We start from the raw sequence: 27,229 nt of genomic DNA on the forward strand, positions 1-27,229 counted from the left end.
AAGACCATTAAGTCTGTCTTGCCCCCGCCCACCCGGGTTGTCCCCGTGGAGTTGCCGGGGAAGGGGTAGTGAAGGGATCCCTGGCGAAGGTCCCTTCTGCCGGGAGGGGAAGAAGGCTGCGGTGGACGGGGGAGGGGCGGGGTGGGGTCAGGCGTTTGACTCCGCCTCCTAGTGCTGGGATCAGCCTGCGGTCGGGCGCTGGCTCAGTCTCGGCTGCTCTCCGCCGTCGCTCCGGGGCCGCGGGATGACACCGCCTCCGCCCGGATGCGCCGCCCTCGGCGCCCCGCGCACTTGCGTTCCCGGTCCGCTGGCTTGGTCCCGGCTCTCGCTGCGGCGGCTGCTGCTGCTGCTCTGGACGGCCGCCGCCTCCCAAGGCCACCCGAGGAGCGCACCCCGCATCTCCACTGTCTGGAGAGGTAGGAGGCGCCACGCGAGCGGCGGGGCGCGGGATCCGATGCCGCGCGGGGCGGGCGCGGAGTGTGCCGCACCAGAGGGAGTGCGTGCGCGCGGCTCTGCGGGTCCCGGGCTGTCCCCGCGGCTAGCGTGTGGGTCTGGGTGAGTGTGTGAACGTGCGCGCTGCCACACCGGAGCGGGCTCTAACGCTCTAACGCTGCTGCGAGCGAGCGGCGGGGGCCGGAGCCCGGGCTAAGTCGCTCCAAGTCCGCCCGCTGCCGGGAGCCGGAGCGCCGGAGCGCAGAGGGAGAGAGAGGGCCCCTCTCTCGGCCCCAAGGCGCTCTCTGTCCTCCAGTGCCTGGCCCTCTGTACAGGATCCTTTCTCCCGCCGAGACCCCCACCCAGGTCCTCTCTTCCTGAGCTGCTGGCTCCGTTGTCGCGCGGGGCGCAGGCTGGGCCGGCAAGGGGGGCGCGGACCCTTTGCCGCCGCCGCCGCCGCTGCGCTTCGGCTGCGGGAACAAAGACCCCGCTGCCTGCCCCCGCCCTCGCCCCGGTCCAGAGCGCGGGCCAGGTAGAGGGGTGGGCACCCTGTGGTGAACCTGGACATGGTGCGGTGCGGAGGCTTGGGGCACCCGGGCGCTGCCTCTGCAATGCCGGGACCGACCGCTCCCCCCTTGTCCGCACGTGGCAGTTGTCACCAGTAATCGGCGCCAGCGTGGGGGGCAGTGCCCGTTGGGTAGGGCGCGGCCATTGGGACCCCCAGGCAGCGGATCTGGGGAGCGGGTGCAGTTTTGGGGCCCTGGTGGATTTGTGAACCTGGGGAACCGGAGTCTCCCCCGGGGGCGCCTCAGTTTAGACCCCTGTACAATGGGTCAGAAAGCAGACTAGGTGGGGTTTGAGGTTTTCTGCTGCGAGGAACTGAGCTCCCTTCCCCTGCATTGCACACAAATGCTTCCCCGCCCCCAGGCCGACTGGGCTCTGTCCCCAAATTTGGCGGCGCAGCGGCCCCCCTTTGCTGGTGGTGGACTGGCGGTGGGGGTTGGGGGGACTGGTAGATCTGGCCCCTCCTGGAGCCCTTTGATGCCTGAGGCGGTTTGCAGGGATTGCCAGAGCCTGAGCATTATCTGGGGCAGGTATTCTTAGCAGAGAGAGGGAAAAAAACCCACAGGCAAAATGAGTGGCTTGAACTGCGGCTGCAGCAGAAGGAATGTGACTCGCCCAAGGTCACTCCGCATTGTGTGCCCTCACAATGCAGGCAGGGGGCTCTGATCTGGCATAGGACCAGTGCTTGTTCTGGGTTAGGAAGGGGAGAAGGATTTAGGCCATTTTTTGGCCATGAAGTGGGCACTCTAGGGGTGAGCTCTGCTACCCAGCCAGAGATATTCCTGGTGGAAGTGGAACAGAGCAGTAGACCTCTGGTCATCTACTCATAGTGGACACCTGCATACCCCTCAGTCATGCCCGCTCCAGCCTGGGCTTCCTCTGCCTTCACAGCATCTTTGCCTTGCCCCAGTCCCCTTGGCTGTCTTGGACAACACAGCATTTGTATACTCTGCAGAGAATGAATGGTCGCATCTGAGAGTTCTGGAATCTCCCCCTGCACCAAAGCCCTTGCATTTGGCTCTGCTTGCCACCCCGCTCCCCCCTCAAGTCTTCCCAAGACACCCCCCCCCCCATACTTAATGCACACCCACCTCTTAGTACTTAACGCTGCCTCCCCATCTCAGGCACTTAGTCCCCACCCTGAAGCTATTTAAAGCTGCTTTCTGTCCTCTTACCCACTTTCAAAGTGCTCTTTCCCCTGCACACAGTTCACTATTGTAGCTACACTTGGCTGTGCCCTCTGCTTGGTAATGCACTATTGACCCCTTCTCGGGTCTGCCAACACCTCACCCATTGTGTTCAAGGGTAGTCTGTGGTCTTCTTCACCAGTGCCAGGTGCCCCGCTGGCCAGACCCTGACATCTTCCTGTCCCCCAGGACCACCAGCTGGTGATGGTATGCCTGCCTGACAGCTGCCTCCTATTTCCTATGGGGTGACACATGGCAGTCGGACAGGAATGGGCTTGGGCAGGGCACACCCAGAAGTGGGGTGAGAGGTGGACTCTCCCAGCCTTGCTGTAGGCGTAGGTCCCTGTTTGCCCATGAATGGGGGGATGGGGGTGCCAGCCTCCAGAAAGGACTAGATCAAGGACAATGGTGGTTCTGGAGCATCTCCATGAGGCCTAGGTTGGGGTTTTAGTTTTGAGCCAGGACAGGTGTGGGGACTGGAATAGGTATGGTGGGCTCCTTTCTGTCATTTATTTTCTGCAGCTTGAACCCCTAAACCCTAGGGAAACATTAAGTAAGGGTGTTCTGGGAGGGTCCCAACCTGAGCTTGTCAGAGAGATTGATGCTTCTCTGCTGCTGAAACCTGACCCGAGTGGCTCCGGGCAGAGAGAAGGATGTGCTGGTACTGACGTGCTGGGTGCCCTTGAGCTCTGTACCTGTCTCTGACCCTCAGAGCTCCCCAGAGCTCTGGAGGTTGTCCCCCGAGGGCTGTTGCTGACACATGGGGCAGTCAAGGATATGAATGTGTGGTCCTGACCTTCCTGCAACAGGGGCTAGAGGGGAGTGGGTTACAGGTGACAGCAGGAGGTTAGCATGCTTGTATAAGCTGTGTACCCCTCTCCCATTCTCTCCCTGGTTGGAGGAGGTGGAAAAGCTCCGGAAGGTTCTGACCTCTGAGGTCAGAGGTGAGCCAGCCTATCCACAGTGAGAAACAGAGCCCAGTCACCACCTGTCCAGCTGAGCCAGTTCTATGCTCTCCCTTGTCCAATTAAACAACAGGATGTTATTGTTGACTTGGTGGATGCTGGGGGAGCCATTATGCGGCCGCTCCCCAGGGCAGGGGGTTGTTGTCACCTCCTCTAGGGGATGAGGTCACAGCTGGGGCTCCCCAAGCATCACCATTTCCAGTGGAAATCCTTGCCCCCTTGGGAACTGAGATGTATTCATCACCCTCAAGGTGAACTCCCCCTGCAGAACAGAGTAGGGGGGCAATTCCCAGGAGGAGAGGGGGTTTCTAAGTCGAGAGAGATGGGAGAGATGCTTGGTGATGTCACCAGGAGTTTCCTGCCAAGCTCTGTAGCCCCTCTGTCCTGAATAGTGAGGATTCTAAGAGCAGGTAAGGGTAGGGGTGGATGCTGGCACATGCCCAAGATGACCATGGTGTGGGGGAAAGAGATGGGAGATTGGAAGCCTAGTTCTAGACCCAGCTCCAGCCTGATTTTCTGTGGGATTCCAGGCAAGTGCTTGTCTTTTTCTGTGCCTCAATTTCCTCAAATTTCCAAAGCAGGTATAGGGAGGAGCTTATCAGAGCACGAATCCCCTTGTCTCCTGGGGTGGGCAGAGGCTGTGGTGGCTCAAACCTTAGCAGTGCTGAGAAATCGGAACCTGGGAAGTTAGGGGAAATCTTGAGTTTTGTGTTCTTTCCTATCTTTCTCTTGTAAGCGGAAGGCCGAAGGCTGAATGAAGATCAGCTGGAAGAAATGGCTCATTTGGTTTGTAGCAAGGGTAGACATAATTATTCAGCATTTTTGACATCTGACATTTGCTGGGGCCAACCTTATGCTGGTCCTGGGCTTGGGGAACCAGGGATAAGAAATTAGATGAGTCTGTAGGCTTCTCATTGTAGATGGTGGGACAGTCGAACAGGTCGAACTGCAGTTACAGAGAAACGTGGAAGGGCCTGTAACAGAGGACAGCTATGGGACTTGAAGAGATACATAACCCAGTCTGCACAATCAGAGAAGGCTTCCTGGAAGAGGTGGTAAGCCAGGAGGGCAGGAAAAGTAGGAGTCAGCTGGGGCAGGGGAAGGACAGAAGGAAGTACCCTGGTGTGACAGGATTTCAGACCCAACTACTTATGACTAAGACTGAGGAGCGAAGCCATGTAGGGGCCCCCAAAGGGGAGACGTTGAGTCAGCCTGGGCCTGGGGGCTCCAGGAAGGTTTCCTGCTGGAGAAGGCATCTGAGCTAGGCCACCTGACCCTTCACAGCCAACACAGCAGTAAGAAGGCAGGACCATGGCAGGCAGGGAAGACCTCACCAGTGTCACAGCTCCCTGATGGGAGGCTGGAGCTGGGTCCAGGGAGGGGCACCAGGGCTTTCCACTTGACTCCTGACTGACCACGGGAGCTCTCTGAGCAAGGAGGCCAGGGCCTCAGCACAGACTCTCCATGGGGGGAGGAGCTCCCCCAGCATCAACCAGGCCCCGCCAGCATGGGAGGGGCAGATGCCCTTTCTCTGCCCAGCTTCCCCTTCCAGGAACCTTCAGTCCCTTAGCAGGGGTGGATCACTACCCAGGCTGGGCACTTGGGAGAAGCAGGGACAGCTGAGCACCGTCTGTTGAGGTGGGAAGGTGGGAAGCTGAGGCTCAGCCCAGGAGGTGGGGGCCAGCGGCCTGCAGGGGCAGTGGCAGGAGTGGGTGGCCCTTGAGTTGACAGCTTGGGCCCCAGCTGATGTCCTGTCCTCCACCCCCGGCCCCATGTCCTCTATTTCAGCCACTGTGGGACCGTCTAGCTATGTCACAAGAGACTGACCACGCTTCCCCTGCTCTGGTTGGGAGCTCTGGGGCCAGAAAGCTTCCCCTTTTCTTGGTCTCCTTTTTTGGTCAGGCTTGGATGCCCCAGAAGCCTCCTCTCTCCCAGGGCTGGGGGAGGAAAGGGTCCTCCTAGAGCACAGAGGACTGTGGCCTCTTGTTGGGCGCCCCCATCAGGGAACATGGCTTCTCCCTTCCCTAGCCTGCCCAGGCCATGAGGAACCATTTGATTTGTCCCTCTCTTGCCCCTTGTGGTACAGGGGTGTTTCTCCCCCTCCAGTCTGCCTCCAAGCCCTTTATTCCATCCCCATCCTCTGGCTTGGCCTGGGCCCTACTGTGTCTTCAGGACTGTGCCCTGGCCTCCTCCAGGCCCTTCCATCCCTCTGGGACACTGTGCTGGAGCACACAGCCCACCCACCTCATCCCCTACAGTTCTTCCCTGGAACCATCCCCCAGCTCCCCACGCTTTTCTGCCTCAGGGCTATTGCCCTGCTCACTGTTGCCTTGCTGGTCACTGCTCTGCTGGTCATCCCTCCCAGCACCCAACTCACCCTCCTCCTTTCTGCCAGTTCTATTTCACTTCCTCCAAAGAGCCTTCTTGGATGACTCCAACCCACACAGCTAGACGTCAGAAAACAAATGTCAAGAGATCAGCTGGGCCAACCACACGTTCCACAGATGGGGAAACTGAGGCCAGGGATGACAAGGACTGGCGCAGCATTACCCAGTGGGACAGGCAGAGCTGAGACCAGGGCCGCGTCCTCTGCCTGCGCCTGCCCCTGGCCTCAGCGTTTGGCCTCCCTTCACTTGTCTGTCCGTTTTCATGCTCTGTCCCCAGGCTGATGGCTGCCTGAGCCCATTCTCTCCTCGACCAGTTCTGCTGAGTCCACACTCTCCCTGACCCAGCACTGTCTGCTCATAGGGGCCCCGCGGGCCATGACTATCCTCCCTTCAGGACCTTACATTTGGGCTTGCTCCACGCACCTCTTCTGGTCTTTCCTCAGGGCAGTGGGCCTTGGCCTTAGGTCTCACGGGCAGGCTGATCTGCGCCCACGGCGTGGGCTGATCTGGGTTTAACTGTCACGGCAGCCTGGGATTAGGCTCCCCTGCCTCCTGCACCCCCTTCCTCCAATCAGGAGCCCAGGCTCTATGCCAGCACCCCTGGGGGTAGCCCTTAAGGTAGAGGGCAGCCAGTCCCTGCCCTGTGCCTAAGTCCGTGTTCAGCTTCTCTGGGGGAGAGAAGAGGAGACGCCCTGGGTTTGCCCTTGGAGGACAGTGGCCTGGAGAGATGGGCCTGCTGCCTGTGACTAGGGGGGCACCTGGCAAGGTCAGGAGCTTTGCGCAGCCAAGGACTGTGACAGGAAGTGAGAACAAGAAAGGTCAGTTTGGGGTGGTGCAACCAGGGAAGACTTCCTAGGGAAGGAGGAAGAGCCAGGCTAGAGTGAGGGGCAGGGGCATGGGATGGGGGCAGAGTGTGGCACAGATAGCTGCTCATGTTCTTTGAATTCTGGGCCCCGGGCTCTGGGCCAGGCTAGTGAGGAAGGAAGGTCACCGTGATAAGCTTGGCACCCTGTCAGTGGCCCAGGAGCCTCCTTGTCTGACATCTGGGTTTGCTGTCCTCCCCACTATCTGAGCTGCCCCCACCTGCCCAGTCCTGGCCCTGGCTTGGCCTGGGGACCATGGGGTAAGAGGAGGTCTGGCCTTCACCTTCAGGACCCCACAGTCCAGATGAAATTCCACCAAACAGCGTGCTCTGAGAGAAGATGGTGTGTGCCAGATGGTGTGTGGTGCAAGGTCAGGGGGGCGCGGGGCTCAGGGCTGGAGCAGTCTGGAATGCTTCCTGAAGCCAGGGGGACTGAGGCTAGATCTTCAAGGACAGGTAAGACCACGTGCAGAGAGAAGGGGAAAGAGCAGTTAGGGGAAGGAAAAGCACAAGCAAAGGTGTGGAGAGGTGGGAAGCAGCCATGGCAGAGATGAGCAGAGATCAGTGGGCCTTGACTGCCGGGTAGGAGAGTTGGGCTCTGCTGAGACAAGCACTTGGGAGCCACAGTGGGTTCTTGAGCTGAGGAGCTGGGGGCGGGGTGGAGGCCAGTGTCTTTGCAAGTGCAGGCTGGGTGGGAACTTGGCTGACTGGGTCATAAAGAAGGGTCTCTGAGCACATCCTCCCTTGACTGTGGTCTGCCGAAGACAGCACAGTGCTTCTATTCTGGGCACAGATCACGGGAGGCTTATGTGCTGGTCAGCACTCAGTGCCGGGCTACACCCCTACGCCTTCAGTTCCCCCTCCCCACAACCTCGGACCTGCGCACCCACGCTCATTTACACATACCTTCTTTTTAGGGCATCATGGATGGATGTCAGGCCTCCATTGGCCAAGTGGCCTCTGACCAGGCTCCACCCACTCTGGGCCTCAGTCTCCTCATTTATATGAGGGAGGCTGGCCTGGAAGCCTCCAAGGGCTCATCTATGGAGCACGGTGTTCCAGAGTCAGACTGCCTGAATGTCAGCCTCCACTCTACCACTTAGCCGTGTGATCCTGGGCAAGTTACTCAACTGTGTCTGGCTGCCCTCATCTATAAGTTAATACATCTGACACGCAGAGTAGTGTGCCTGGCACATCGTAAATGCTATAAACAGTTAGGTGGGGGTGGGTGGGTAGGTAGCATCTTTGTCATCCTCCTCCTCCTCCTCCTTTGGCATCTCTGATTTCTGATGAAATGCAGCCCTGGCAGCCTGGCCCCTGCCAGCTCTCCCTAACTGGCTGTGCTGGCTGACTGCCTTTGCTCTCTGTCCCCTCCCACCCTCCCCCACTGATCCTGGCTAAGGCTAAGCCGAGGAACCTTCTGGTTCTCAACAGTCTTCCCGTCCCACCTGCCTCCCTGCACTTGGGGTGGTCTAGCCATCCTCTGCCTTCTCCTCCACCCCTGCCCTGGCTCTGGGCCCAGGGGCAGGCCCTGCACCTCTGTTCATCCTTTCCCTTGAAGGAGCCACCAGCTGACTTGGGCCTCACTCTGGGGCTTTTTGAACCTGCTGGGCTGAAGAACGGGTGGAAGATGGACAGGACGTGGAGTTCATTATGGGCTTCCTGCCTTCTCTGGGCTTGGAGCCTCCTCCCCACTCCAGTTGGACCTCATTGCTAGTCTTACCCTCCCAAGCCCCCAAATCTGTCTTGACTCAGCCCTCCCCTCCCTCCCCCACACACACTTAGCTTGCTCTCTCCAAATGCCTATGAACTTCACCCTGATTGGTTTTTTGTGTTTTTTTTTGTATTTTTTTAATAGACTTTATTCTTTTAGAGTAGTTTCAGGTTCACAACAGAATTGAGCAGAAAATACAGAGAGTTTGCACATATATATTCCCCTACCCTCAACGTCCCTCATCAGTGTGGCATATTTGGTACAATCGATGAACCAACATGGGCACCAAAGTCCATGTTATCAACCAGAGTCCACAGTTTACACTAGGGTTCACTCTTGGTGTTGTACATTCTATGGGTTTTGTCAAATGCATAAAGACATGTAGCCACCACTATAGTATCATACAGAATAATTTCATTGCCCTAAAAATCCCTTGTGCTCCATCTATTCATCCCTCCCTCCCTCCCTCTCCCCAGCCCCCTGGAAACCACGATCTTTTTATTGTTTCTGTAGCTGTGCCTTTTCCAGAAGGTCATTTGGTTGGAATCGTACAGTTTGTAGCCTTTTCAGACTGGCTTCTTTCATTTAGTAATATGTCTTTTACGTTTCTTCCATGTCTTTCATGGCTTGATAGATCATTTTTTTTTAACTGGACATATATTTTTTAATATACATATATGTACTGTTCATTGTTTCTAAGAATGTTTAGAGCTTTAGCTTTTTAAACATAGTTATCAAAGGAATAAAGCCAACCACAAAATAAGAATTAATTCAAAAAGAAACATATACCCTGCTATTAACAGCAACATTATTTATAATTGCCAAGATATGGAAGCATCCTAAGTGCACATCAATAGTTGAATAGATAGTGAAGATATATATGTAATGGAATACAACTCACCCATAAAAAAGAAGGATAGTTTGCCATTTGTGGCCCTTCATTCACTTTTTTTTTCCGCTTCAGAAACCAGAATTTGCAACCGGCAGAGACATTTCTGTTCCATCAAAAACAACAAAATACCTAGAAATAAACTTAACCAAGGAGGTTACCTATACTCTGAAAACCAAAATGACACAAGAAATGGAAAATTTTCTTGTGCTCTTGGATTGGAAGAATCAACACTATCAAAATGGCCACACTACCCAAAGCAATCCACAGATCCAACACAACTCCCATCAAAATACCAGAGACATTCCTCACAGAACTAGAACAAACAATTCCAAAATTTATAAGGAACTGCAAAAGACCTTGAACAGCCAAAGCAATCCTTCGTAGGTCTCTCTTTCTCTCTTTTTTTTTCTCTTTCTTCTTTTTGTTCTCTTTTCTTATGGTTTGATGACTAGAGAAGGTCTTTTAACATTTGTTGTAAAGCTGGTTTGGTGGTGCTGAAATCTTTTAGCTTTTGTTTATCTGTGAAGCTTTTGATTTCTCCATCAAGTCTGAATAAGAGCCTTGTGGATAGACTGTTCTTGGTTGTAAGTTTCCCCTTTTCATCACTTTAAATATATCGTGCTGCTCCCTTCTGGCCTGTAGAGTTTCTGCTGGAAGATCAGCTGATAACCTTATGGGAGTTCCCTTATATGATATTTGTTGCTTTTCTTTTGCTAATTTTAATATTTTCTCCTTATCCTTAATTTTTGTCAATTTGATGATTGTGTGCCTTGGTGTGCTCCTCTTTGGGTTGATTATGTGTGGTACTCTCTGTGCTTCCTGGACCTGGGTGACTGTTTCCTTTCCCAAGATGGGAAAGTTTTCAGTGATATCTCTCCAAAAATTTTCTGAGGTCCTCTCTCTCTCTCCTCTTTCTGGGACCCCTGTAATGAGAATATTAGAGTGTTGCATGTTGTCCCAGAGTTCTCTTAAACTATCCTCATTTCTTTTCATTCTTTTTTCTGTTCTGCAGTAGTGATTTCCACTAATCTGTCTTCTAGCTCACTGATCTGTTCTTCTGTCTCATTTAGTCTATTCTTGATTCCTTCTAGTGTAGTGTTCATTTCAGTGATTTTATTCAACTCTGGGTATTCTTTATATTTTCCAAATCTTTGCTAAAAACTTCACTTTGTGCATCTGTATTCGTCTTGAATTCTCTGAACATCTTGGCCATCATTACTTTAAACTCTTCTCAGATAAATTACGTATCTCCTCATCAATTATTTCTTCTTCTGGGATTTTATCTTGTGCCTTGGCCTGGGAAATATTCCTTTGCTGCCTCATATTGTCTATCTTTCTATGTGTTCGTGGATTCCTTCCACAGGCTTTGGAATTGTTGTTTTCTTATTTCTAGTATCTTCCCCTGGTGGATGAGGCTGGACTAGAGGCTTATGTAGGTTTCCTGGCAGGAGGAGCCAGTGCCTGCTCACTGCTGGGGGAAGCTTGGTCCTGGACCTCTGGTGGGTAAGGCTGTGTCTAGAGGCCTCTGTTGCTTAGGAAGCCTGCTGATGGGTGGGGCTGTGCTCCCACCCTGTATGTTGTTTGGCCTGAGGCTTCCCCACAGGCTGTTGGGTGGCGCTAGGTCTTGGTGCTAATGATCCAATCAAGGTGTCAGCCTCCAGGAAAGCTCAAGTAGATGAACAGTCCTGGAATGTCCGCCGCCAGCTTTTATGTCCCCTGAGTGAGCCGCAGCCGTCCCCCACGTCCTCAGGAGACCCTCCAAATCCAACAGGCAGGTCTGGCCCAGGTTCCTATGAAATCACTGCCTCTGCCCTTGGACCTGGTGCACGTGGGTTTCCGTGTACGCTTCCCAAGCGAATGGAGTCTCTGTTTCCCCTAGTCCCGTGAGGCTCCCAGAGCCAAGCCCTGCTGACCTTCAGAATCGGATGTCCTGGGGTCACTTTCTCTTCGCAATGCTGGAACCCAAGCTGGGGGAACTGACGTGGGGCTTAGAGCTCTCACTCCTGTGGGAGGGCCTCTGCGACTTAACAAATCTTCAGCTTGTGGGTCGCCCACCCGGGAGGTACGGGGCCAAATTATATCATGAGCACGCCCCTCCTACCGTCCTGCTGTGATTCCCTCTTTATGTTTCCAGTTGCAGAAGATCTTTTTTGCTAGGTTCCAGTCTTTTTTTGATGGTTGTTTAGCATTCAGTTGTGGTTTCGCTGTAGTTGCGTGGAGAGGCAAGCTCGTGGTCCTACCACTCTGCCATCTTGCTCGGAAATCTGCCACCCTGATTGTTTTGTTCCAAAAATCATGGTGGGTCATAAAACCTAGACCTTAGCAAGTACCAGCTCCTCCAATCCAAAGAGGAGGAAACCAAACTCAGGAAGGCCCAGCTCCTGGTCACGGTCGCGGCTAACTAGCCACCTGGCTGCCAAAGGGAGCACAAGGCTCTTTGGAACCAGGGCTGAGCCCACACCTGAGGTATGTTCCCCTCCCGTGCATGGCTGACCTTGGTGGGTGGGAAGATGCTCCTCCCTGGCCCAGCACACTGTTCCCACAGCTGATAAGGAGAGGCACACCCCCAGCCCCCGGGAGCTAAGCACTGCCTCAAGGGCCCGCCCTGTCCTGCGCCACCTGCCCTGCACACTGGCTGTACCCCTGCCAGGCAGCTGTCGGGAACCTTGTCCTGCCAGGCTCAGAGAGCCTGAACTACAGCCTGGCCCTGCCTCTGCTGCCCCTGCTCTGTGCCTTGGGCCAGTGGCACAGGCTCTGTGGCCTCCATGACCCCTCAATTCAGTGACTTTTCTCTTTCCTTCCACCTTGACCTGTGGGGTGTGGGTTCCAGAAGGTGGAAAGGCCTAATTCTTAGGCCCCTCATAGGCCTTCCCTCTTCTTCTGGTGAAGGTGTGAGGTGGGCCCGGGGATTCAGGGTGGGGTACCACTTTGGGAGGAGGCTCCTGCCAGATGTGATTGAGCCCCCAGTCGGAGGTTGGCCTGGTTCCTGCCCCATGCCTGGGCCTCCCTGGCTGCAACGACTCAGGCATTCCCTGCTGGGCACTGCATTCCTGCCATTCTCAGGGCCCGCCTCATTGCTGCTCTCAAAGGGCTCCTTGAGGTTAGCATTCAAGGCCTGTCAGGTCAGTGGGTCAGCTTGGAATGCTGTCCCTGCCCAGACCAGACTGTGGGGCCCATCCCTTGTTGCACCCTTGACAGATAACAACACCGCCCCCCTGCGTTCTAGCCACCACTCCACCCTCCCCCGAGCAGCCCTCTCTCACAAGCAATGAGGGTATGGGGATGGCGGAGACCAGATGGTGGCAGCACCCAGAGTGAATGAGGAGGAATGATGCTCCACCAGGCAGCCTGCTTTAGGAAAACCCACCCCACACAGATTCACACTTGTTCCAGCCAGTCGGCCACTGGGATTGTGGTGGGAGGGTGGGGGCTATGAGCAGCATCAGGTCTGATTCCTTCCAGCAGGATCAGAGCCTCATGGATGGCCTGGCTGGGGGTCTGTGACTCAGGGAGGGGAACTGCCCCTCACACCCGCCATCTTTTTGACCCTCATCTCTGGCTGGGGCGGGGCTGGGCTGGGCCTTGTGCGTCCTGCCACTGGAAGGAAGGTGGGGGCACAGGGGGCCACGGAGTCTAGCTGGGTAAAGGGCAGCCTGAGTGTGCCATTTCTTGGTCCAGAAGGAGCCAGAATTGGCTCAGAATCACATGGGGGTGGGGGGGAGGGTCTTGTGCCTTGTCCGCCTCTAGGGTCATGCCCACCCTAGCCCCCTCCCCTGTCTGAACCCCTGGTTATTCTGGGAGCTTTTAGCTACCACTTAGTCAGCCACTAATGCGTCAGGCCGGGGAGTGAGGGGGGAGACACAGTGCCAGACGGTGCTCCTTTTAGACATGCAGAATAGGAAGCAGAGGGGGCTGGTCAGGCAGGGGGAGCTGGGGGGGGAGTGGGGGGTGCTGGAGGAGGGAGGGAGGCTTTCCTGACCCTGGCCGCGCTCACAGGTAGGAGACGGCGGCTCTGGAGACTGATGGGCAGTGGGTTGGTGTATCCATGAGCCTCCGCATCTCCCTTCCCGCATCACGCTTGGGGCTTCAGCCCACCTTTCCGATTCTTCTCTCATTAGGTCTCTGTCCCTACCGTACAGTCAGCTTCCACATGTTCTCTCAGGCTGTTTCTGCTGCCTGGAGTCTTCTTGCCTGTTCCTGACCCATCTAGCTTTGGTTTGCCTCCCCCATCCCTTGAGATTCCTAAGGAAACAAAAAGACACATTTAAAGATGTGACACTTGCTCCCTTGGCTGGGCCTCTTTAGGGGCAGCCCTGGCCTTGCTCAGCCCCTGCTTGGGTGGACCCTTGACCGCCAACCTTCCCTGGCCCAGCCCTCTCAGTGTTGGTGCCATGGGGCCACGGATCCTGGCCGGGAAGGCTGGTTGCTGCCTTCACTTCCAGGCAGCCCTCCTGCCCCTGAGCCCCCAGCCCCCGCTTCTGTGACCTGAACAAAGCTTCCTTTCATGTATTCATCGAGCTGCTGCCGCTCAGACACTTCCCCGACACAATCAGGCCCTTTGAGGGCCTCGGGCAGTGCGGGAGCCGGGCTGGGGCTGGGGTGGAGAATGGGCCAAGGCCTTGTCCTGGGGCCGAGCTGGTGCCATCTCCCCATACACATCCCAGGCGCACAGCCGGGAGTAGGGGGCGGGTGCCTCGGGGTCAAGGGAGGCAATGCTCCAGGGCTCCTGTTTGTTCTTCTGCAGAGTGAGGTGAGCAGCCCCTGCCTCCTGCCATCCCTTGACCCTGGCAGCCACAGCCAGGATTTGAAGGGAACGGGTCTCACGCTCGCAGACCTGTGCAGGACCATCCTGGCGCAGCAGCTCCCTGTGCAGCATCCGGCAGCAGGCAGCCCTCACCCTCCTCTGTGCTCTCAGAAATACTTTGTGAGCAGCCTTGGGGTCTACGCCAACAGTTTTGCTGGAGCGGTGTGGAGGCTTGCTTTGGTGTGGTTGTTTCTGCCCTCCAGCTGGATTCTAGGGTAGGGCCAGGCCTTCCACACAAATCTTACTTTCCAGGGCTGGGCCGTGTCTCTCCCATTAGGCTAGACTCCCCAAGGCAAGGCTCTGTCTCCCTCATCAGATTAGACTCCCCAGGGCAGGACTGATCTCGTCCTTACAGGATGGCCCTGTGACCCCAGACAAGGGCTTCTTCAGGGCCCCGTCACAAGCCTCTTTCCCCACACTGGAGCTGTGCGTTGGCTGTGCAGGCCCCTCCTCTGAGCCTGGGGGCTGTGGCCTTGGTGTGAGCTGAGGTGACTGGTGGAGGTGGCCAGCATGATTTGAGCCATCGGGCTCCCCCCCTTTGGCCTCCGGTGGGGCTTCAGTGCTCGGCCTCCAGCCCAAGGTCTTCAGACACAGACACATAGTTTCTCCCGGCCGCCGGGCTGGCTGGGGGAGTAGGTCTGGAGCGGGGTCTACAGACTGTCTAGACTGTGGGCTAGGCTGCAGGGATGGAGGCTGCTGCTCGGGCTGTGGGCGAAAGGAGAGCAAGGGAGCTGAGTCAGGAAGGCCTTGTCCGATGATCCCAGAGCTCTAATTTTATCCCAGCTTGGGGGGAGGGGAGCCTGGGTCTGAGACCCGCCAGCCCTGCCCGGGCCTGCCAGACCCTCATTGCCCAGCAGGGAGTGGGCTCTCAGCCCCTGCCTGCCCAGCCTCGGAGTGCAGGGAGGCCTGAATTCTGAGCTGTCAGGCTGTTTGCAAAGCACCCGGGGAGAGTCAGGTGAGTCCGAAGACAGAGAGCTCAGCGCTTCTCTGTGGCCCACGGTGATGGCATCTTCCTGAGTGCGTCTCAGAACCCATAGTCTGGGCAAGCCAGTCTGTCCTGCCTCCTAGTACGACCTTGGGCTGCACCTCTGTACAGTGAGCCGGGCCGCAGCTGAGGTGCAGGGTGAAAACAGCCCACTTCCAGGGACGACTTGGCCGTGGAGGGAAAGGGAATGCAGGTGGGGGTCGCGTGGAGGGCCGTGCTCGTTGTTCCTGTTGAATGCAGAATCAGCAGGAATGGCTCAAGTGGCACCAAGGGGGATTTGGGGCAAACTCGAGGACATGGCAGTTGTTTCCTGTCTGGGCTGGAGGGTGTCCTGCTCGGGTGTCACTGCTGAGCTGGCTGCAGCTGGGTTAATAGCCGTCAGGCCGAGTTCCTGGATAAGGTGGGAGGATGCTGGCTGTGCCTGATTGCTGGGGGCACAGCCGCGGGCTGTCCCATCCCTATAATTTAGTCCTGCAACCAGGACAACCTCAGCAATGTCACCGGAGATGAGACATCTCCCTGGAGGCAGTGGCTGCAGATAGTTTCTTTTTGGGGCAAAATTGTCCGGGTCAGCCCTTCTGCTTAAAGGCCCAGGCTGTGCTCTGTGAAGAACCCACTGTCCCGGAGGTGCTGTGGAGGGAGGGCTGATCTTTCCCCCTGGGGGAGCTGGTATCTCTGTGAAACTAGCCAGCGTGGGGGCAGGAGCTCTGGTTCATGGCCTGCCACTGACCGTGTGGGCTTGGGCTGTTTCTCTCTGGACCTCTCTTTTTCCATCTGTAAAATGGGACGGAGTAGATATTAAGATTCCTTTCCAGCTCTAATCTTTCCATACTGACCTGCTCATTAAGGGGATGGGGTGGGCCAGAACGGGTCAGAGAGGGCTTCCTGAAGGAGGGGGTGGGGTTGTGAGCAAAGGGATTCCTGGGAACTTGAAATATAAGTGGGCTTCTTGCAGGGGGTGGAGGTGGCTGCTTGCTCTGTGCTGGGCAGCAGAGAGTCTCATGGAGCAGAGCTGGGGGGCTCTGGTCCCTCCTGCCTGAGCCCAGCCACTTTAGAACAGCAGAGTGTGTGTGTGAGGAGTGTGTTCTCCCCAGAGGTCCATAAATCCTGCCTCTGCTCTGAAGTCACACGTGTTATAGGGGCCATGGCTTATGGGTGAGGATAGCTAGCCGGACCCCACCAGAGGACCCCTCATTTTTCTGAATGCTGGAGCCGCCCTTGCCAGATTTAACTACTAGTTGCTTGGTGGATGCTGGTGTGCCTAGGGGGTGGTCCAGGGTCTTCTAGCCCAGGGCTCAGCCTCAACATTTCTGCCAATTGTCTCCTTCTTAGGCCATGCGCGTCAGGACCACATAGACTTCGGCCCAGCTGAGCCGCACACAGTGCTTTTCCATGAGCCTGGCAGCTCCTCCGTGTGGGTTGGGGGACGCAGCAAGCTCTATCTCTTTGATTTCCCCAAGGGCAAGAACGCCTCTGTACACATGGTGAGCCTGGACCCATCTCCCGGTCCCCTTCTCTCTTCTCCCTTCCCCATCCCTCCTATCTCCCCTCTGGCCTTGGTGAGGGGCCTCAGGGAACCCATGAGAGCTGGCATCTCTTCTGAAACTGATCCACCACCTACCATATCCCATAAATGATCCCTGGGGGAGGCTCCCTGAAGGTGGTCTGATTGGTGTGGGTATTGGGATGGTGTGGAGAAAAGCTGGAGCTCATGCACCTGGCCGGGTGGTTGGCACTGACTGGGGAGGCCCAGGCAGGAAGCTCCCAGGCTACAGAACCCCCTGGCCCTTGCCTCTGGTCTGGCCCATGAGCTCTGGGCTTTTGGCCCTGTTATTAGGCTGAGCAGCCTGTGTGATCTTGGGTAACTCACTCCCCCTCTCAGAGCCCTAGTTGCTTATCTGCCAAATGAGCTTGTCCTGAAGATGCTTGGAAAGCACTTACAGGGGCATCTTGCCCCTGGCAGAGTGGACTAATGTTCCCCTCATTCTCCCCAGGTGAACATTAACTCCACGAAGGGGTCCTGCCGAGACAAGCGGGTGAGTGGGGGAGAGGGGTGCAGAGGGGAGGCTAAGCCCCTTGGAAAAGGGATGAGATTCTCTGAGAGTCTGAGGAAGGAGGCGTGGCCCTGCCTTGGGAGCCCAAGTCTGGGAGGAGAGAGGTAGCCCTGCCGTAGGGTTCCCAGGCTGCGGGGAGACGCTCCTTCCCCGAGGCCTCTGTGCCCTTCCCCTGTTCTTGGCGGGGCTTAGAATCAGCCTCGCCCTCTCTGGGCTCTCCTTGGAGGCTGCTTCTGTACTCAGACTTTTGACGCCTTCTTCCCCAGTACTGAAGGACCTAGTGGTAGGCCTTCCAGGGCCTTCCAACCACCCTCTCTCCTTCCCCTTCTCTTGGGCAGGATTGCGAGAACTACATCACGCTCCTGGAGAAGCAGGGTGAGGGGCTGTTGGTCTGCGGCACCAATGCCCGGCGACCTAGCTGCTGGATCCTGGTGAGAAGGCCCCTCCCCATGTACCTGGTCAGCTCACCCTTGTCTGGGTGGGCTTCTGCCCTGCCTTGGTGGGAAGGGGGTTGGGGGACTCTGAAGCTGGCCTCACCTTGTATAGAATTCCTGGGAGTTTGGGCACCCTGAGGGGGAAGCTGGTGCCCATGGGAGGCAGTGGCCATGGGATCACGTGGTGCTCTGACCCCCTTGGTCTCCCCCAGGTAAATGACACTGTGATGTTGCTTGGTGAGAGGAAAGGCTATGCGCCCTTCAGCCCAGATGAGAACTCCTTGGTTCTGTTTGACGGTAGGGCTGTGGCTGGAGTGGGAGGGCCCCTAGAGGGCTGCTGCCCTGGGCTGGGGGAGGGTGGTCAGCTCCACGCCCAGGGGCCCAGGCCCGGAGGAGGACTTACCATGCCCCTCCCACTTGCCCAGGGGACGAAGTGTACTCTACCATCCGAAAGCAGGAATACAATGGGAAGATCCCTCGGTTCCGCCGAATCAAGGGCGAGATCGAGCTGTACACCAGCGATACTGTCATGCAAAGTGAGTCAGCCTCTGGCTGGGCTGGGCTGGGCTGGGTGAAGGGGTGCGAACGCCCAGGGAGGCGGCTGGGCTCCTCAGGTTCCGGGGAAGGCTTCCTATGGGCCGCTGGGGCCACAGGCCAGTTGGCAAAGTGGGAGCTTGGTACAGTCCTGTGTAGGCAGGGCTGAGGAGGTTGGCCTGGCAGGGAGCAGGGGAACAGCAGAGACAAAGATGTGGATGCAGGATGGCCCAGCACCCTCTGGGAACAAAACAGAGGAAGCCCCAGGCCCAGTGTGGGGTCCCCAGGAGCCCTAGTGTGTCCCTCTGCTGAGCTCATGTGGGGGCAACACCCCCTCCCTCCTCATTAAGGCTCCGCCAATTAGGCAGAAGTGACGTAGGGGCCCCCAGGGACCTCCCTTGAGTCCCCAGGCATGAAGTCATTGCTCCTGGGCCAATGACATCTTTGTAGGAGAGGGCAAAACAGGTGTGGGGTTGTTCAACGCCTTGGGGAGTTGGGCCCGATGTTCTGAGTTTTTTTCCAGTTCTGATTTGGCCCGGGTTTGTTTGTGCAGACTCAGGGGGTGTACAGGGTTGGAGTGCGTCCTCTGAGAGGCTCCCAGCCTCGCACCCATTCACCTCTGTCCCTGGCAGACCCGCAGTTCATCAAGGCCACCATCGTGCACCAAGACCACGCCTACGATGACAAGATCTACTACTTTTTCCGAGAGGACAATCCTGACAAGAATCCCGAGGCCCCTCTCAACGTGTCCCGCGTGGCCCAGCTGTGCAAGGTGAGTGGGCGCTGAGTGGGCAAGGGTATGTGTCTGTGCCTGAGTAGGAGCGCGTGAGTGGATGAGTGCCTGTGTGCAAACTGTGAGTGAGACTGTGGAACTGTGGGAGGAAATGTGTGCACGGGAGGGTCCGTGCATCTGTGAGTGAGTAAAGATGGTTGGGCTCATGTGTCTGTGTGAGGGTGCAAATGCGTGTTTTCCTGTGAGAGTGTGTGTGGGCATGTGCCTGAGTATGAGAGTGTGTTGACGTGTGTGTCTTTCACGTGTGAAGGTGCTGGGATGTTCAGGTCTGTGTCGTGTGTGTGAACGTGAATATGTGAGAATGGACAGATGTGTCTGAGCCAGTGCACCCTGTGGGGACCTGACATCCGCACCCTGCAGGTCCCCACGGAGCCAGGCCCAAGAACCTGGCCTGAGTCATGGGGCACCTCAGCCTCATCCCCTGGCAGGTCCCGGCCCCTTTCAGAGCCTCCCTTCCCCCTTAGAAGCCTGGGAGCAGGAGCCCTGGGTGTGGGACGGCCCAAGTGGGTACTAAGGGGGCTCCTCCCCCCACCACCCTTCTAGGGGGACCAGGGTGGCGAGAGTTCGCTGTCTGTCTCCAAGTGGAACACCTTCCTGAAAGCCATGCTGGTGTGCAGCGACGCCGCTACCAACAAGAACTTCAACAGACTGCAGGACGTCTTCCTGCTCCCTGACCCTAACGGCCAGTGGAGGGACACGAGGGTCTATGGCGTTTTCTCCAACCCCTGGTGAGTGACGCTCGTCCTGGGGCTGGTACTGGCATTAGTTACGTGTCCAGTGGGGATTAGAGGGTTTGGGCCCTGCTGAGGGACAATGCAGTGGCGAGAGCACGGACTCCAGGCTCAAGGGACTCCTCTCTGGGCCTGGGGTGGGAGGACAAACAGTGCTCAGGGAGATGCGTGTGCTGCTGTGTGAGTCTATCCAGGCGGGCGTGTGAGCACGTGCTGGATGTGTGCTCACGGCTGTGCCTGTATGTCCGCCAGCGGTGTGCTCAGAGCGGGTGCTGGGCCCTGGGAAGAGGCTGCTGAGGCCTCTCGGGGTGCTGGGCGCTATCACACCCACTCAGACATTGCCTGCGCCTGATAATTCACACCTCTTAATCACTCTCATTGATTCAAAACAAGGCAGGCAAGTGTTGGGTGTGTGTAGGGAGAGGTAGGGGACAGGGTGGGGGCAGAGTGGGGATCCAAGACTCTGCTCTGGGGCTTCTGTGTGGGTGGACCCAGAGGGCTGGGAAAAGAACAGGGGGCTGGCTTCCTTGGACATAGTATCCCAAGGATGCACACGGAATTTCTCCTGCCCCGAGGCTGACTTCTGCATTCAGTGATTCTGTGGCAGAATACAGGTTATGGTTTTAGATTGCAGCAGAAAGAAATTATGTTGAACTTCCCTCCCTGCCTCCTCCTGTTCCTCCCTCCCTCCTTCCTTCAGTGGTATTTGATATTCTCAGGCACTGGCCTTGGCCTCCAGGATAGTCCCGGCCCCCATGGACCTTGAAGGCCAGGGAGCTTGGTTGGAAGGCTGCAGCTGTGCCCTGTCTGGTGCTAGGCTGGCCTGGGCGAGTGGAGGTGGGCAGGTCCTGGGCTGCCACTGAAGTGGTCTCTGTTTCCCTCCAGGAACTACTCAGCCGTCTGTGTGTACTCCCTCGGCGACATTGACAAGGTCTTCCGCACTTCCTCACTCAAGGGCTACCATGCAGGCCTTCCCAATCCTCGGCCTGGCAAGGTGAGCAGTGACACCCGCCATGGCCCAGGCCCCGGCCCCACCTCCCAGCCACCCCACTGATCTGGACCCATTCTCCTTGACCAGTGCCTCCCAGACCGGCAGCCGATACCCACAGAGACCTTCCAGGTGGCTGACAGTCACCCTGAGGTGGTACAGAGGGTGGAGCCCATGGGGCCTCTGAAGACACCACTGTTCCACTCTAAGTACCACTACCAGAAAGTGGTCGTCCACCGCATGCACGCCAGCAATGGGGAGACCTTCCACGTGCTTTACCTAACCACAGGTGAGGGGCCGCCCCGGGAACCCCCAGTCTGCTTTGTAAAAATGGGTATGAAAATTATAAAAAATAAGATAATTAACATCTGGTTGGATCTTTATATCTGGAAGGAAGAATTGAGTGACTCAGAGCTGTCAGAAGTTAGTGTGTGTGGCTGTGGAAGAGTCATGCAGGGAGAACTTCCTGGAGGAGGTGGGGCAGAGGGACAAGGGAAAGGCATCATAGGCTGGGAGAAGAGCAGGTACCGAGATTCAGAGGCAGAAATGTGGGTGCAGCTTTGATCCAGCTGTCTGGCTCCTAAAGATGGTAGGAAGAGATGTGGAAAGTCAGGAGGAAGGAGCTGGTCCTGGGGTGTCTCATGGGCCTCCACCAGGCAAAGTGAGGAAATTGGATCCTCTCCTTGTCTTTGAGATTCTGTAGGTGAGAGAGAACCTTTGATGTGGGATACAGAGTATAGTGAGATGTGATGAAGGACTGCCAGATAGCAGAGCCATTGCAGGGTCTTGCAGAGGACTGCAGGGGCTGCTCCTCTTCCTTTCCCTCTTCCTCTAGGAGAGCAGGGTCTTGCTGACTCTGAAAGCTGGGTGGGATGCCCTGCGAGATGTCCCTGCACTCCGGGAACTCACTGACCCTGAATGAGCTAGCCCTGAGCTGGCTTTATAGCAGCTTCCTGGTCCCAGGCTGTGGGCAGAGGGCGCTGGGAGCCAGCATGGAGATCAGTGTTGGGGGAACTGCAGGCCCTCCTTAGACTGGTGGTGGTGCCATCAGAAAGGCAGTGTCTCCCCCAGATGCCTGGCCCCCCTGGCACTACCCTCCTCAGTTGTTCACACCTTCCTCACGTGGCTTCCTGCTGCTGCTTCACCTTGAGGATTTCTCCTGGTGGCCTCATAGGTTGTTTGGCTCCTGGGAGTCTTGGGGAGAGTAATTTCCCATTAACAGTCCTGGTTTCTAAGTCCTGAGACCCACCTCTTTACTCTTCCATTCATCCTGGCCGCACCCTTTATTTTTTGTTTGTTTGTTTGTTAATTGATCTTTGGTGGTTGTTGTTTTTGTGGGATGGAGGTAGGTAATTGGGTTTACGTATTTATTTATTTAATGGAGGTACTAGGGATTGAACCCAGGACCTTGTGCATGCTAGGCATGCGCTCTACCACTGAGCTCTACCCTTCTGTGGCCGCACCCTTTGGCTCCTGTCTTTGTTCTGCTCCAGCAGCAGCTGGCCTAGCTGTTGTAGCCAGCCAGGGGGACAGCAGAGCATTGAGGTGCAGGAGACAAGGGATCACATGATGTGGGACTGGGAGCAGGAGCCAGGACAAGGAAGGCTGGGCTTGGGCTGAGGGAACTGTGGGCCCCTTTCCTGCAGAACTGGGAGCCAAGTGCATTTGTCTCCATTCCCCCTGAGGGCCATCAGAGAGATACCATCTTGGAGCCTGCAGCAGGGAAGGATTGAGGTCAGACAAGAAAGAGAACTTTCTGAGTCCTCTGCAGAGAATGGGAGGCTCTCATAGCTGGGAGAAGCTGTGGCAGGCTGCTGCTGGGCTGAGGTGGAGGAGGTGAAGTGCAGTGTGTGTGTGTGTGTGTGAAGGTAGTGACTGGGCCGGGAGCTTGTCAGGCCAAAGGAGCATGGGGCCACATCCCAGAGCCTGCTGAAGGGGGTCACAGACACATAGACAAAATGTCCTAGGCGGACAATCATCCGATCATCTGACTGCTTTTTTGGGGGCAAGTGATGCCCTGGGAAATTGGGACAGTGGGAGAGAGAGGTAGGCTATTCTAGAAATTGGGACAGCTGGTGAGGTGGGATTGGGAGGACCCAGAGGTCAGGTTGCCCGTAAATCCCTGACAGGTGAGAATGCAGAGCACTGGGCTCCGAGGCAGGCAGCCCAGTGTGTGGCCTTGGGAATCCCTATGTGGAACCTAAGGTCCTTTTCAGATCTGAGATTTTATAAAAATTTAAAAATTCCCTAGACTGCTTGCAGTCAGAATCCTGGATTGGATCCTGGAACAAAGGACATTAGTGGAAAAACCTGTGAAATCCCAGTAAAGTCTGTAGTTGAGTTAATAATGATGTATTGGCGTCAACTGCTCAGCCGTGACAAATGCTGCAGTTACATAAAACGGTAACGTTGAGGGAAACTGGGCGAAGGGTGTACGGGAACTCTCTGTACTATCTTTGTAACTTTTTTGTAAGTCTGAAATTATTCCAAAATAAAAAATTTATTCAAAGAAGACAAATCCCAAAGAGTCCAGGAAGCAGAGTTTATAGAAGAAGTTGAAGAGTGGGATTCTGACCCCTCTGGATTCCAGTCACTAGCTGTGTGACCCTGAGCAAGTTTCCTTATCTGTGAAGTGGGGAAGATAATACCCACCTCCCAGGGCTGTGGAGGGTTAAAGGACGTAATGCTAATGCGTGTAGCTAAATGTAGCAGCTTGACACAGTGCTTGGGGGTGTGTGGGACTGCTGGTTTTGTTCTTCATGCTCCGGTTTTGCCTGCGGCCTTGGGAAGCCCTGAGCCTCCTGGGCTGGCCTCCCTGGCCCAGTCCTATGACCCTCACCTGAGCCATAGCTTCCCAGCCCTCCCTGAAGTGGGTCTTTCCTGATTAGCTTAGTCCAGAGGGAGGCTGCCTGGATCCGTGGTGGGACTCCCGCCCGCTGACCCTGTGACCCTCACCCACAGACAAGGGCACCATCCACAAGGTGGTGGAGTCAGGGGACCAGGAACACAGCCTTGTCTTCAACATCTTGGAGATCCAGCCCTTCCACCGAGCGGCCGCCATCCAGGCCATGTCGCTGGACGCTGACCGGGTGAGCCTTCTTACCGTGCCCTGTGGGGCTGCCCAGTGAAGGCCAGCTGAGGACAGAGCTCCTCTGCATGTGAAGTGCATGTCCTTTTTGGAGCCTCTGGGCCCTAGGGCCTAGGGCTTAGAACTCAGTTGGACTGGGGGCCCTGACCTGACCCAGTCTTCTCTCCTTCCAGCGGAAACTGTATGTGAGCTCCCAGTGGGAGGTGAGCCAGGTGCCCTTGGACCTGTGTGAGGTCTACAACGGGGGCTGCCACGGCTGCCTCATGGCTCGAGATCCCTACTGCGGCTGGTACCAGGACCGCTGCGTCTCCATCTACAGCTCCCAAGGGTATGTTGTCTGGGATCCCTTGTCCCTCAGAGAAGGGGGACACAGCAGTGGGGGTCGATGGGCTACGGGAGGCATCCCTTCTGGCCGGACCCTCCTCTGGGTGGGCATCACAGCTGACACTGGGTGAGGGCTGAGGACAGGGAAGGGGCCCGGCCGGTGGCCTCCTGTCTGCTTAGCCTCTTTCTTTCTTCCAACTCCAGGCCAGTGCTGCAGTCCATCAATCCAACCGAGCCACACAGGGAGTGCCCCAACCCAAAGCCAGGTACCTGCGCTGGCCCCGCCCGGAGGCCGCAGTCCAGTGAGGGTGGTACAGCCATGCCCCAACTGCCCTGTCTGAGGGAGGCATAGTCTGGTCCTGGGGGCCCAGACAGATGGGGCAGGACAGTGCTGTGGAAGGATCCCCCTTGGTGTGGGGGTGACCGTGAGGGGTGGGGTGAGGGAGGCAGTGGAGAGGAAGGAGGAGACTGGGTGCTAGTTTCCCCGTGTTCACTTAGAAACCTTGGGCTTGGAGGCCCATCCATGGGAGCCCTGCCTGGGAGCCTGCCCTGGGAGCCCTCAGCCCTTCCTTACAGCTACCTCCCCATCCCTCCCCAGAAGAGGCCCCACTGCAGAAGGTTTCCCTGGCCCAGAACTCTCGCTACTATCTGAGCTGCCCCATGGAGTCCCGCCACGCCACCTACTCATGGCGCCATGAGAAGAATGTGGAGCAGAGCTGTGAGCCCGGCCACCAGAGCCCCAACTGCATCTTGTTCATTGAGAACCTCACGGACCTCCAGTACGGCCACTACTACTGCGAGGCCCAGGAGGGCTCCTACCTCCACGAGGCTCAGCACTGGGAGCTACTGCGCGAGGACGGTGCCATGGCCTCGCACCTGCTGGGCCACGCCCGCGCCCTGGCTGCCTCCCTCTGGCTGGGCATCCTGCCCACACTTGCTCTTGGCCTGCTGGTCCATTAGGGCCTCCTAGGGTTGGCATGCTGCAGGCTTCGGCAGCCCCAAGGCCCTAGAAAAATCCCACACTCAGAACTGGCTGGGCCCAGAGCTCCTTGCCCGTCACTTCTTCCAGGGGGACTGCATAACCCAGTGGAGGACGCCAGGCCTGGAGATGGCCAGCCGCAGGCGGCTGCTGGGCCCCGGTGGGGTTGGGGGTGGTTTGGGCCAGAGAAAGCAGGCTCTGACTGTGAAGCTGGGGCATTGATGACCCACGATTTTATCTTCTGGCGACTATTTTTCAAAAACTCCTCCTCAAACTTGACTAAATGCAGAGGTGGCTCTTGGCCCAAGAGCCTTTGGGCCAGAGAGTAGGGTTTAGAAAGGGGAGTTGGGCCCCATCTCTGGACCTTTGGGCTGAGGCCTGAGTCCTTCTGGACTTTGATACCCAAATTGCCCCCTCATCCTCCCTCCTGCCATGGCTGGGGGTGGCTAGTGTTCCTGCAGGCCCAGGGCTGCCCTCTGTGGCCACCTCGCCAGCCCTGGATCCCACTAGGCAGCTGCCTTGCATGTTTATTGAAGGATGTTTGCTTTCCGGACAGAAGGACGGAAAAAGCTCTATTTTTATGTTAGGCTTATTTCATGTATAGCTACTTCTGACTGCATCTGTATGAAATACCAAAACTACATGCTGGGGGTGGGGTGGGGAAGGGAGGGGCTGGGGAAGGGATGGGTCATGGGGGGTCCCAGTCTGTGGCTCCTGGGGACGGGATGAGTCCAGGGATGGGCATGGGTTCGACGAGAGTGGCATGAGCTGGCTCTGCCCTGGGAGCCCAGTCTGAGGGGGACGTCGTCCAAGCCCCCGCCATGGGGTGGTTATGGGAGGGGTGGGGTGAGGGAGACAGGGGAGAATGGAGAAAACTGAGCCCTAGGTTCACCGTGTTCATTTAGAAGGAGGAGCCGGGTCCTCAGGGGGAGGTTCCAGGACTCTGCCCTTGGCATTGGGGGTTGGGGGGCGGGGGGGCCCCCTCCCCTCCCCTCAGCCCCCTTCCCCAGGGGCTGTGCTTCCATGCTCCTAGCCTCCCACCTTCAGCTCAGGACATGTTATAACTTAGGCTAAACTGTGAATTCCTGTAGGGACAGCCTGGGCCATGCTCTCCAGGTGGACGGCTCTGCCCCAGCCCTGTCCATGGATTTCAGCAGAGAGCTGGGCCCTTCTCTGGCTGTGTCTGGCCAGCCTGGGGCAGGGCCTGGGGCTGGTGGCCTTCCAGCTTTGGCCCCTGCATCTCTTCTCAATGCACTTTAATAATGTAACATATTACTAATAAACAAGCTATTTATTTATCTGGGCCTGCTCCTTGCCTTCAAAGCCATTCTGGTCAGGGGGTGAGGGTGCGGGGCTCCTGTTCACGATCTGGCACCTCCTGCCGGTAGGAGCATCACACACTGTCCCTGGTCCTCTCAAACTTCCAGCCTTGGAGCTGAAGAAGCGCTCAGCAGAGCTCCCGGAGCGTGAGGCAGGAGTGGGAGCTGAACCCACAGCTCCTGAGCAGTGCGCTGCCTGCCGAGCCGTGGCCCTGGGCTCAGCCCCTGCACCCCACCTCTCCCCACACCTCAAGAGCAGGCCTTTCCCCCTTCCCAGCCTCCACTACCTGCCCCCACCCACCCACTTCCCCTGAGAGGCCTGACTTGGAACAGCCTCCAGCCTCTCTGCCTTCAGGGGGTCCATTCTGGGCGGGAAATCTGATCAAGTAAGACCCCGGGGGGGATAAGCCTGTGGTGATGGATGTGTGTGGCCAGGAGGCTGGAGGGCGGGGGAGGTGGTGCCTCAGTGAAGACAGGTACTTGCTCCTGCCAGGACCAGCAGGCCTGGCCGGGCCGGGCTGCGTGCCCAGGGGACGGCTGGAGAGCAAGGAGGGACTGGTGGGCGAGCTTTGTCTGCTAGCCCCAGAGCTTGGCTTTTCAAATCCCAGGGCAGTGACAGGGCTGGGGTGGAATTTGTGCCTTACAAACTCTTGAGCTCCCTCCAAGGTTTTAGAATCCCAAAGGATGTGTGAAAAGAGGCCCCAGAGACAGGGGTGAGAGGCAGGGAGGGGAGTTGGAGGCCATTCAGGGGGATGGTGAGCAGGGCTAAGGACCAGGGATGGAGGGTGGGGCCTATGGGGGGTATGGAGAGGAACCCAGATGTCCCCCAGAGGACTCCCCATCTTCTCCCCTCCCCTCCCCTTTGTCCCCCTCTCTCCCGCCCCTCGCCTAGGGACCCAGGCCTTTTGAAGTTTTCCCAGGCCTGTTGGGAGATTTTCCTGAGTAGTAACTACTGGGGAGGGAAATGTGGCAGGCTTGGGACGATGGTTCCCCTCTTTGAATCTGAGCCCAGCTTGTGGGTGGCTCACAGACCCCACAGGGCTGGAATTACCCCCAGACCCAGAGTCACTCCCTCCCCTTCAGTCTGCCCTGTGCTCTCCTGGGCCAGCCCCAGGCTGAAGGTTTTGCCTGGTTCTTTCTTCCCCAACACCCTGCCTTCCTAGGGTGACCAAGGTGGCAGCAGGTGCTCAGGC

At 57.0% G+C, this 27,229-nt stretch overlaps 1 protein-coding gene across 1 annotated transcript; it reads left to right on the forward strand.

The window, feature by feature from the left end:
- The first annotated feature begins 205 nt into the window (after nt 1-205).
- SEMA7A (semaphorin 7A (JohnMiltonHagen blood group)) lies at nt 206-26,015 on the forward strand. Its single transcript, XM_031440840.2, has 14 exons — nt 206-416; nt 16,125-16,276; nt 16,787-16,828; nt 17,185-17,277; nt 17,493-17,577; nt 17,706-17,816; nt 18,447-18,586; nt 19,151-19,335; nt 20,224-20,332; nt 20,417-20,615; nt 23,288-23,415; nt 23,588-23,742; nt 23,943-24,004; nt 24,337-26,015. The coding sequence occupies exons 1-14, from the start codon at nt 245-247 to the stop codon at nt 24,696-24,698; spliced, it is 1,995 nt and encodes a 664-aa protein (XP_031296700.1). The 5' UTR covers nt 206-244; the 3' UTR covers nt 24,699-26,015.
- The last annotated feature ends 1,214 nt before the right edge of the window (nt 26,016-27,229 follow it).

Source organism: Camelus dromedarius, chromosome 29, assembly GCF_036321535.1.
Source record: "Camelus dromedarius isolate mCamDro1 chromosome 29, mCamDro1.pat, whole genome shotgun sequence".
Lineage (NCBI taxonomy): Eukaryota > Metazoa > Chordata > Mammalia > Artiodactyla > Camelidae > Camelus > Camelus dromedarius.